Here is an 11,405-nt window from a genome sequence, read left to right as displayed (position 1 = left end):
GTCGCAGCGAGGAGATCCGATCAGTATACCGAGGAACGGAACCTATTGACAAATTTTGGACTTTCAGGCTTTCACAGATCTCATCTTTTTTTTAAGCAGTTTTTTTTATATGCAATATTTTCTCGATCCATTCAGGTGGATCAATCGGAACTAGAGTAGAGATAAGATTTATCTCCTCCTAGAACCCCTATACATATAAGGACAGAGTGAGACATCTAAAGTTGTCATGTACTCCAGACGAGATATATAATGAAGACATAGCTCTTCTCTATATATATTTTCATTGTCTACTTCTGCAATGTTCTTGAGGGCAAAAAGAAGGGCACGGGTGTTTTACATCATCTCACGTCTCTACTACTATAGAAGGGATAGGGAACGGATCCGGTGATCCGCTAATAGACGCGTGGTTTACAACATGTTATCACTTTAATTTGACTAGAAAAAATACCCGTGCGTTGCAACGGCTGAAGTCTATTTTAATTTTATTATTGTTATATGGTTTAGTTAAGATGAAATTCACTGTGGGAGTTCGCTTGGATATATAATTTTTTAGAAAATCATCAGCTGCAGTTAGGAGTCCGATCGTCTCAAGTTAGCATGCGAGTTTTTTTTAAACATATTTCTTATATGATTCTTTCTATATTACCAAAAGTAAACGATCTTAGAAACTGTCACACCCCAATCTGGCATCGCCGTACAACGGCACCTGACAGGAGCGTGTCGTAGGAAAAACGGTATGAACCGCTTCCTACGAAACCGCGATCTCAGTACCAGTCCCAGGACATAGCGCTGGTACCCACGGTGACAAATATGAATCATTGCAATCCTTAAAATAAATAGAGGACTTATTTACCTTAACTTAGGTTGCAGCTCAGAACAGCCCGAGAATGCAACCGACGACGCAGACGAGGAAACACCAACAACAGCAGCAGCAGCGGAACCAACGGACTAACACCCAACACTACAGGCGACGGCTGGGAACTAGGACGAAACCCTAATCTTCACTTCACTTCATCTTCACTTAAAGGCAGAGGAACTATATATATATTTATATAGAGTAAGGGTGAGTACTTTCGTACTCAGCAAGTCACAAGAATTTAGGTGTTTAATGCAAGCTTGGAAGAGAGGCAAGGTTGTTTTGCAAATCCTTTGTTTGAAATCATTTTTGAAATCACTAAGTGATTTATTTCTTTTTAACTTTGGGTCGAAAGGAGACTTTCATCTCGATTCGACTTAAGAGATGCTTTTCAACAACTCAATTGATAATGTACCGACCTCCTGGGTCAGATCATTACTTCTCGGCTCTCGGAGCCATTTCACTTGATTAAGCGGCTCCCAGAGCCTTTTTCATTTTCTCGGACTCCCAGAGTCCAGCTGCCCAGTAGCACAACAATCTGCTTCCACTCAGGAAGCCTAGTCTATGATGCCCGCAGACATCCCGAATCACACAGATTTGTTTCCGACCACTCAGGTCATCCATCTGCCACATAGGCTGATTCTGGTAACGATTCCCACACCACAACAACTTTTCACAAAGCACATGCAATCAAATCTACGCAACGGGAACCACCTCACATCCGCCCATGACCGTGGGCACAGCTGTTCGAACAGTTAGTTAACCTCTGCAGAGGGATACACTTTACCCACAAGACACGAACTTACTCCAGACACTGGACGATGTCAGAGGTTCGCGACAAAGCCTTTCCCAAGCCGACCCAGGGATACCTCATGCCACATAGAAGGATCAAATCCTCACATAAACATAGGCCATTTTAGGCGTTCACAAATCAAACTCCAACCACCTCGATCGGTAATTCAACAAGCTTCTCGTTCTTACATTACCAGGAACCCGGTTTGGCTCCAACCGACCCCGCCCCGGCGTTCCCAACTATTGGCATGCGAGGTTTCCCTGAATCAACTAGTTATTTAGCCAGGGTGTCCCATTCCACCTTGTGGTTGCACTTTGATTATGTTCGATGAGTTTCCCACAGGAATCGGTCCTTATATACGAATACGGGACAGTGCCACATAGCCACAACCCCCGCATCGCGAGTTTTCACAATTCATTTTATTTTCAAACACACCGACACCACATGTCGGGTTTTGAAGGCTTCACAAACCCATTTCCCAAGTTTTCAACAAACAACGGTGTATGTGGGATATTTGGTATACGCGCTCAGAGAGCACGAATACCGAGGTACCACAAGGGTGGAGCAACAAGGAATCAGGGTAGTACGACCTACGGAAATTAGTGCGACTACTGGGTAGGTCCGTCGGTTTGGCACGCAAACAGAGGCCAAGCAAGTTAAGTGTGTGATTCTAATAATGCAAGTTGCAAACAAAATAATAATGACTTTTCAATTATAGGGGCAATTGATCAAAGGGTGACTTGCCTTGCTCAAGGTCTTCACGAAGCTTCACGAATCTTCGAGAAAACCACGATCGACGAAAAATCCGGTAACCGCAACTATACGCAAACAATCGAAAACCTAAACAAAAGACCAAAATAAAGGTCCTATTTAGACTAAATAATAGTGCCATTAAATAGATCTCAACTTTACGGAAATACTGGAAGCTGAACGGAGTCAATCGGACTTACGGATCGAGATATATGAATTTCGGAAGCTCGAATGGGATTTTCCGGACAAGGAAATGATTTATCGGAATTTTCTAGATTACGAGAAATGGTTTATGGAATTTATAGAAATAATATTCTCAAGAATATTATTGATGGTCATTGATATGAGGGACCAAAGGAAATGATTCATGGAATAAAGAATTGATTTATGGAACGAGGGAAAAGGATTTAATAATCCCTTTGGAAACGAAAAGGAAGGAGGGATGTCAATCAGACTTCCTCGGGCGGCATTGGTGTGGCCCAAGGGGATTTGCATGCGCGGCCGAGCTGATTGGGCCGGACGCGGGCGCTAGGAGGCGGCCCAATGGGGCTCGGGTGGGGAGAGAGAGGCGGTTCGGTGGACCGGATCCACCGCGTGGGGTCCAGGGACGGGGCCCACATGGCGGCGGCCTGGTCCACGAGGAATAGGTGCACGCGAGAGCCGCGGGGTGGGTCGGGGGACCGGGAGACCTTGACCGGTCTCTGCGGGGCCGGGCAGGTAGACGTGGCGTCCACGTGGACAGCCACGTTGGCACGGGCGAGGGAGGAGGCCGGGCGGCCGATCCGACGGCTGGCGGCGGGCGGCGGCGAACCTGGAGGGGCGGCGTGCACTGGAAGCAAGCGGAGGTCAAGGGGAACTAGTTCAACGGTGCGGATCATGGAGAGGAGGCGCGACGGCGGGATGGGTGGCACGGCGCGGGCGCGGCCGGCGAGGCGGGCGGCCGCGGCGGCGCGCTGGGAAGGTTCGAGGGGGTTCGGGGATGGTGGCGGCGCCGGGAATCAAGGAGAGGAGGGAGGCTGACGGCGGAACGCAACTGCGCACGGCGGCGGCGAAAAAGGCGGGTGGCGAGGGAGCGAGAGGAAGGGGAGACGGCCATGGCAGCGCGGCGCGTAAGCGAGTGGGAAGGCCGGCGGCGGAAACAGAGCAACGGCGACGACCCAGCTCCGTAATCTCCCGTGTAAATGAGCATGCCTAGAGAATTTATGCCGTTTATAGGGGAGAAGGGGAGCGGAGCTCACCGGGAAGGAAGGAACGCGCCGGCGGCAGGGATGTCCTCGGCGGGTTCGACGCTGAGGCGGGGCGGATGGCGTTGTCCGCTCGTGGCAGGACGGTCGCCGCGACGGGAGCGGCACGGCGCCAAGACGGCGCGGCCGGGGAAGAAGAGAGGGGCGCGAGGATGGGGCGGTCGGCACCACGGAGTGTCTCGGCTTCTCGCGCTTGTCGGCAGAAGGAGCGGCGACAGCGGCGAGCAGCCAGGCGGCAACGATGGCGCGGCAGCGGTGGAGAGTGAAGCAGGAGGGATTGAGAGGGGGCTCGGCTTTATAGTGGAGGCGATGTCGGTTTGGGAGGCGTGGGCGAGTTGGTTGGTGCTCGGCTGGTGATCACGGGCGACGCGAGAACGGCGGACGACGAGGATGCGTTGGGCGGCGAAGGCGGTGGATCGGACGGCGAAAATCGAATCCCGGGAGCGGGAGGAGCTGCGCGGCATGGTCAAAGTAGAAAAGGAGGGGGAAAAGGGAGCTCTGCTCCTTGCCGATTTGGGCGTGCAAAAGGGAGGAGAGAGGGCGCGTGAGAGAGGCGCTCTGCCTCTCGGTTTTGGAAGCACGCGGCGTGGTGCGACAGCGGTAGCAGGACTGTGGGGGTCGGCGGCAGCGCAGCGCATGCGTGGCAGGGCTGACGGCAGCGGCGTTCGGGCGACGACCACCACAAGGGCATGCGCACGTGGGAAACGGCGGAGGCGGCGAAAATTGAATGGCGGCGGTGGGAGGGTTCAAACCGCGGCGGCAGGAATCGGCAAGGCGGCGGTGGTCGACAGGTGAGAGAGAGAGGAAGAGAGATGACGCTCTCTCGGGCGGCGCACATGCACAGCACGTGCAAGGAGGAGGGAGGAGATAGGCAGAGGGGAGATGGGCTAGGGGGAACATGATCGGCCCACTAAACTTGAGGGAGGCAAATAGACTTTTTCAGAGGGATTGAATGGTTGAGGTTAGGGTTTGGATTCGAATTCAAAATTTGATATTCGAACTCGAGGGTTTAGGGAGGAATCAAGGGAGACTCGAGGAGAAGTCAAGGAAGAGATTCAAAATGAGATTTTGATATTTTTGGGAACGGGGACATGTATTTGGCGAGGATTTCAAGATAGGATTTGAATTTCGGAATTTCATTTGGAGACTTGAATCGGAATTGGAATCTTGAGGTGGGCGATTTTGATGGCGACGAGAGGGAACAACGATGGAGATTGAATTGAGATCTATGGCACGACTTAAACTCACACTCAAAGAACGAAATTTTCGCAATTAGGATTTTGCCGAATTAGTTTTTAATGTCTGACGAAAAGCGGAGCGTTACAGAAACCGACTCAAATACAAATATGTATTTCCAAAAGCAAAAAAAATTTAAAAACCAACTCATACACGGATGACGTACCAAAATACCAGCAAAAACATCTTCAATTTTTATAATAGTTCTCTATATAGATTAAAACCAAAACATAAAATTAAAACCGACTAAACAGGGATGACGAACCGCGGAAAAATCTTCAATTTTTATAACCGACTTAAACACGGATGACGGACCGCGAAAACATCTTCAATTTTTATAAGGGAAAAGTACACCGAAGGTCCCTCAACTTGTCATCGAGTTACGAAATCGTCCCCAAACCGCAAAACTGGGTATATAACATCCCTCAACTTACGAAACCGTTCACTTTAGGTCTTTCAGCGGTTTTGATCCCGGTTTTGTCTGACGTGGCGGCTGAGTCAGCGTGGGACCCACGTGGGCTCCACATGTCAGGCTGCCACGTCACACACCCCTCTCTCTCTCTTTCTCCTCCTCTCCCTTCCCCCTTTCTCTCTCACTTTTCACCTCAATGGGCATCCGGCCGGCGGGTGGAGAGATGGTCATCGGGGCAAGGCTGGAGAGGATGTCCGGTAGCCGGCGATGCGGGAGAAGGGGAGGGTGGCGGCGGCGGGAGCACAGGGGGAGCATGGCGGCGGCGGCGGCCTCCGGTCTCCCCGTCTTCAACACCGAGTGCCGCCGCCGTTCTTCTCCCCTGCCGGCCACCGGCCACGCCGTGAACCACCAAGGTCGGGGACGCGGCGGCCAAGCGTGGAGGAGCGAAGGGTCGAAGCGAAGCCCGTCGATGCAGCGGCGAAGAGGAACCCATTGAGGAGTGCTAGGACCACGTCGGTGCTGACGTGCACTTGGTCTCAGTGAAGAAAACGGGGAAGCCGTCATCCCCGTAGCCAGGCCGCCTCCACGGCGCCCGCTCCACCTCCACAACCATCGCTGCGACGCCCGCCTCCATGCCAACCGCCGCGGCGCCCGCCTCCGCATCCACCGCCGCGACGCACGCCTCCGTGCCAACCGCCACGGTGCCCGCGTCTGCACTCACCGCCGCAGCGCCCGGCCCCGCCTTTGCCTCTGCGCCCACCACCGCAATGCCCACCGTGGCACCCGTCGACGCCCACCGCTACGTCGCCCGGCCCCGCCTCCGCCGACTCGTCGCCCCCCGCAGCGGCGCCCGTCGACGCCCACCGCCGCGTCGCCCATCCCTGCCTCCGCCGCCTCGTCGCCCGCCGCCGAACCTCCTCTCCCACCTTGCCCCGACGACCCTCTCCCCACCCGCCGGCTGGCTTTCCGTTGAGGAGAAAATTGAGAGAGAGTGGAGGAGGAAGAGGAAGGGAGAGGAGAGGGGAAAGAGAGAGAGGGGGTGTGACGTCGCAGCCTGACATGTGGAGCCCACGTGGGTCCCACGCTGACTCTGCCGCCACATTAGACAAAACCGGGATCAAAACCGCCGAAGGACCTAAAGTGAACGGTTTTGTAAGTTGAGGGATGTCATATACCCAGTTTTGCGGTTTGGGGACGATTTCGTAACTCGATGACAAGTTGAGGGACCGTACTTTTCCCTTTTTATAATAGTAGAGATAGAGATAGAGATAGAGAAGAGAAGAGAAGAGAAGAGAGAGATTTGCTAGCTCTTCCAGGCAGGCGGCCCTTGGCTGGGCCGAGTGAGAGAGAGGGGAAAGGGCTGGGCTGTTGAGGTTGAGGCCCAAGCGGAGGGGGAAGGAAGGGGAGAAAGGATTGGGCTGGGGAGAAGTGACGGAGGTAGTGGACCGGTGAGGGAAGTAAAGGGAAGAAGGAGATGGGTTGGAGTGTGACCCAATTGCAGTGTTCCTTCATATTTTCCACAGGGAATTGTTTGGTGAATGTTTGAATATTTGTTGAGAGGAGATTTGCACGCAAATTGGATATTTGAGTTCCAATAATTCCAGGATCTCAGAGGAGAGAATTTCAGCTGTATTTTTGTGGTATATAGAATAGGATGATACCCCATAAATACCATCAGATAAGATGAGTTCACGCCGGCAATCCTCTGATCTGTTTGTGTACAAACAACATTGACAGCGATCGAATCGTAATAGGCCTTGCAAGTTTAGCAACGCTGATACGGTATCACTGGCAGATTTCAAACGGGGAAATACTATGATCAGATACAATTGAGTTGGATGGTAGTCCACCATGAACTCACTCAACAATCAAGTCAACCATCAATTTAAGACACGGTTTGAGCTCTGAAAAGGTAAAAGGTTCATGCAATCCCTATTGGCAGTTCTTCTGAGAAAATGGACATGCAGCAGTACATATTAAGCAAGACAGGATTTTGGCACCGAATAGATTCCATTAAGTTACTACCTAGGGTAAAATGCATTACTTTGATACAGAATCATCGCCCTCTTGTGCTGGGGTATGAACATCTGAGTTGTTGCTGCTATCACCTTTTACTGAGAGCGAATCAGCTGCAGCTCTCTTGGGAGGAGGTTCAGCAGAGATTGGCTTGATATTAGCACGTTTGATACCTCTACCAACAACCCCAAGATCGGTTACAGTGCTTCCAGTACTTCCGGTTGTAGCTGCCGTAGACAGAGTTGACGAATCAAAGCCGTTGCTTGATCCAGCCATCTGTGAAGAAGAATTGAAAGAAGCAGCCGCTGGCATTGTGTCAGTAGCATTCTGTTCACCACCTGCCTTTGAGGCAATCCTCTTCATAATCTCATCCATAACAGAGCTTGGGGTAGACATTGCTTGTTCCAAGTCTTCCAGCTGAATTCAAACAATTCATACATATTCAAGAACAAAATGAAGTTGGCAATGTGAAAGGCGTATTTGTATGAAGAAAATAATAAAGCTTATTTTCACAAATGAACGTATTTAGCATTCATATATGAAAGAAGAAAATAAGATGGCAATGTCAAAGGAGTATTCATATAGACAAAATCAAGTTTATTTTACCTTCTTCTCAAGTTCACTCAAAATGCCACTGAGCTGCTCTATCTCACCCTCAGGAGCGGACTTTTCTGAGCCTCCATCAGCAGCTGATGCGTTATCATCTTTACCAGCCAACAAAGCATCTTTGTCATTTTTTAGGCTTTGTATGCGTGACTTGCATAATGAAATAGCCTTAGCGCAATATGGAATTGCATCTGAAATCTTCGACACCAACTCATAGACCAAACATATGCGGAAGTTTCTAGGACTGAATTAAGGCAAGCAAAGGAATAAAAACTGAAAATAAAAGATACTAGTGTCACCTTTCCTATGAACTGGATACCACAGTTCATGTCCACATTTAGACAAACACGTACATGTAAGAAAATGAAGGTAACCATGCAGATTTGGGTGGAACTCCCATTGAAAATATACATGTATAACAATATTTAAAACACACCTTCAGCTGCCTAACTCTTTAAGTCGAGAAGGATGCAGGTTGCAGGCACTACAGCATTGGGTTGCAAATGTTGTTTTATACTTGCTATATGGCAGAAGGATGCAGGTTGCAGGCAGATAATTTGGTAGTATTATGTTTACCAAACAAGAAGGATACAGATCAATAATTCGACGATGATCAGGCTCAAACAATTTCTCCAATATGGCTAAAGCTTTAAAGTAGTCACCGAGTGAGTTATCAATGTCCTCTGAAAATGAAATATGGGGCATTAGCACCAAAACCATTTACCATCAAAACTAGAGAGTAACTAAGATAGTGGAGACAGACCTCTTTCCATGGAGACTTCAGCTAGAGCAGAAAAGATTTTTGCTTTCTCCAAAGTGTCATCTGGGCTCTTCTCAACTATAGCCCTTGCAATATCCAACATTTTCCAGGCCTGATCCAAATCAGAATCATCTTCATCTCCCACCATCTCATCATCATCCTTGTCACTGTCACCGTTTTCCTCCTCTTGACCTTTTCCAGTTGAGTTTTGCCCTAACCAAAACTATATCAGTACTTACCACAGAAACCAGGAAGAAAAGCACATGGAGTGTGGCCATCATTTATTATAGTACAATAGCAACCTGCTACAGGGAGCAGTTAGATGCATATAGATGCACAAATGATCCCACCCAACCAAATAGTGACCAATAAGTTTGTTCAATTAAAATTAAACTAGTAAGGTTTCTTATAGAAATGCAAGACCAATTATTTAATCTTGAGCAAAGTAAGAAGAACTATTTACATTATTGCACGCTACTATAATTACTCAAATAAAGGAAACTCGTAAATTTGCAAAAGCATCCTGTGCAAGTGCTTAATCTGTTTAAGCTGCCATTTCTATTCCAAGTGCACAAGTAAGAAAGGAATACAGATAAATAAACCTAGGTGTATTCAAAATATGGCCTGGCCATATAATGGTTTTTTACAAACCGCAAAACATTTTTTCTGCCTCTGGAATCACGCATTATCAATAGCACAAAATATAATTGCCCTTTCAGACCAACCAATATATCCACTGTGACCAAATGGCCTCCTATGGAATGATAATGATAATTTGACTAATGGAGGAAATAAGTCTGAACACTTTCCAAAAAATACCATTACTTTATAACAAGAACATATTAATGATATTGTTTTTATGCATAGTATATAAGAACAGGGTAAGACAAAAGGCCATAAGTGTACAATAACAACTACATAGGTACATGGTACAATAATGGTATACCTTCTTCAGCATCAGCTTTATCCGTGGATGGAGCATCCTCAGTATTGCTACCGGGGGTCTTTGAGCTTCCACTATCATCCTTGTTAGTAGTACTCTTCATGGACTCCTTATTAGATGAACTCTTGGGAACATTACCCAAAGGATCAGCCTCATCCTGAGCTTTGTATAGCAAGGCACATCCATACTTAAAATATGTGCTAACACATTCCGGAGCAAGTTCTCCATGATGTGCAACCCTGATGACAACAAAAGGCATAAATTTGTTAGGGCGCAAGCACTGAAGTTATAGTACAAGTTCATTGAGACATAATGTAAACTGAGATGGATCAGTAGTTCGAGATTGGTAGCTGCTCTGTCTATTTACCAAGCACAACCACAAACTAATATAACTTGACCTCAGTGAAATATTTCCAACTAGTCAGTAGTGGAGCAGCATACATACATATTTCTGAGATATCAAGAATTGAGTAATCGCACTTTGCTGCTATGGTAGTCGCAATTCACACACAATAACAAGAGATAAAACAAACTCCTAGCTAGTGCTATCAATTAACACGAGGCTAAGAGGAGAATTGACTGATTCCTCAACACGATAGCCCAATCCATTGCGCCACGTTGATAAACAAGAGAAATCCAATCGCCAATCATGGCCTCCAGCTTGCTGTAGAACCTCATAAACCCTACCCGACTCACCTCCCCAATTACACAAGACAAAATAACAAACAGCTTGCTGTAGAACCTCATAAACCCTACCCGACTCACCTCCCCAATTACACAAGGCAAAATAACAAACTCCACATGACAGCAACAACACAATCAAATCCACAGCATCACTGAACCAAATATTACGTTATTCCCCCACATCGAACCAGCCAGGTCGGGAAATGGAACCGTAGAAGCGGAGGGGGTGTAGCGGAGAAAGCCCCTCACCTGATCTCGAGGGCGCGGCTGAGGCAGTCGACGGCGTCGACGAAGTCCCCCTCCTCGATGGCCTTGGACCCCCTCTCGAACAGCTCCTCCGCCCGCTCTAGGGTTTTCACCTCCTCCTCCCCCTCCCCCTCCGCCTCCATCTCCTCGCCCGCCCCGGCCTCCTCGCTAGGGTTCGGCGGTGACGGCGGCGGGTCGCGCTGCTCGTCTCGCGGCGCCTCCACGTTCTCCGACGAGGAGGCCATGGGCTGCGGCGGCGGCGGCGGCGGCGGCGGAAGCAGCGAGTGGGGAGAGAGAGAGAGAGAGAGAGAGAGAGAGAGAGAGAGAGAGAGAGGAAGGAAATGGGGAAATTTTGGGGTCGGAAGCGCGAATTCTCGGGGATATGTAGGAGTTGCCGCCAACGGGTTCCGCGTATTGGGACTGGGCCTACTTGGGCCTACATGGCTGCAATAGTGGGCCTAGTTGGGCTTTCCAACTTAGGCCCAAATCTTGTTCATGCCATTTTAGTCCTCGTTTCGTTTGTTTTTTTTTTATTATTTTTAGAGAAGGGTTTTTTTTAGGGCCTCTACATCCAATTGAATTTGAACTCAAACCTTATAATGCTACTCAAGTCACTACAACCACTATACTACATGCGCTTTCGCATGTTTCATTTGGAATGGATTCCAAGGACAAAATTTGTGAGAATTTTATGCAAATTTGATCGATTTCTACGCTAATATTTCATATAGAAACTTTTTTTTAAAAAAAAACACCGTTTAGCAGTTTGAAAAGCGTGCGCGTGGAAAACGAGGGAGAGGGGTTGGGAAGAGGCTCAAACGAACACAGCCTTATTCAGTTTGGCAATGTTCTGGAATAT

At 48.7% G+C, this 11,405-nt stretch overlaps 1 protein-coding gene across 1 annotated transcript; it reads right to left on the bottom strand.

Annotated features, from left to right (window-relative positions):
• Nucleotides 1–7,125: 7,125 nt before the first annotated feature.
• LOC4342292 (uncharacterized) lies at nucleotides 7,126–10,899 on the bottom strand. The gene is made up of 6 exons (XM_015789209.3): nucleotides 10,550–10,899; nucleotides 9,620–9,855; nucleotides 8,677–8,886; nucleotides 8,506–8,596; nucleotides 7,914–8,151; nucleotides 7,126–7,724 (listed from the first exon to the last, which is right to left on the bottom strand). The coding sequence occupies exons 1-6, from the start codon at nucleotides 10,789–10,791 to the stop codon at nucleotides 7,332–7,334; spliced, it is 1,410 nt and encodes a 469-aa protein (XP_015644695.1). The 5' UTR covers nucleotides 10,792–10,899; the 3' UTR covers nucleotides 7,126–7,331.
• Nucleotides 10,900–11,405: the final 506 nt, after the last annotated feature.

Source organism: Oryza sativa, chromosome 7 (assembly GCF_034140825.1).
Source record: "Oryza sativa Japonica Group chromosome 7, ASM3414082v1".
NCBI classification, from domain to species: domain Eukaryota; kingdom Viridiplantae; phylum Streptophyta; class Magnoliopsida; order Poales; family Poaceae; genus Oryza; species Oryza sativa.
Note: the sequence above shows the minus strand (reverse complement) of the source record. Positions and strands in the feature narration are given on the sequence as shown.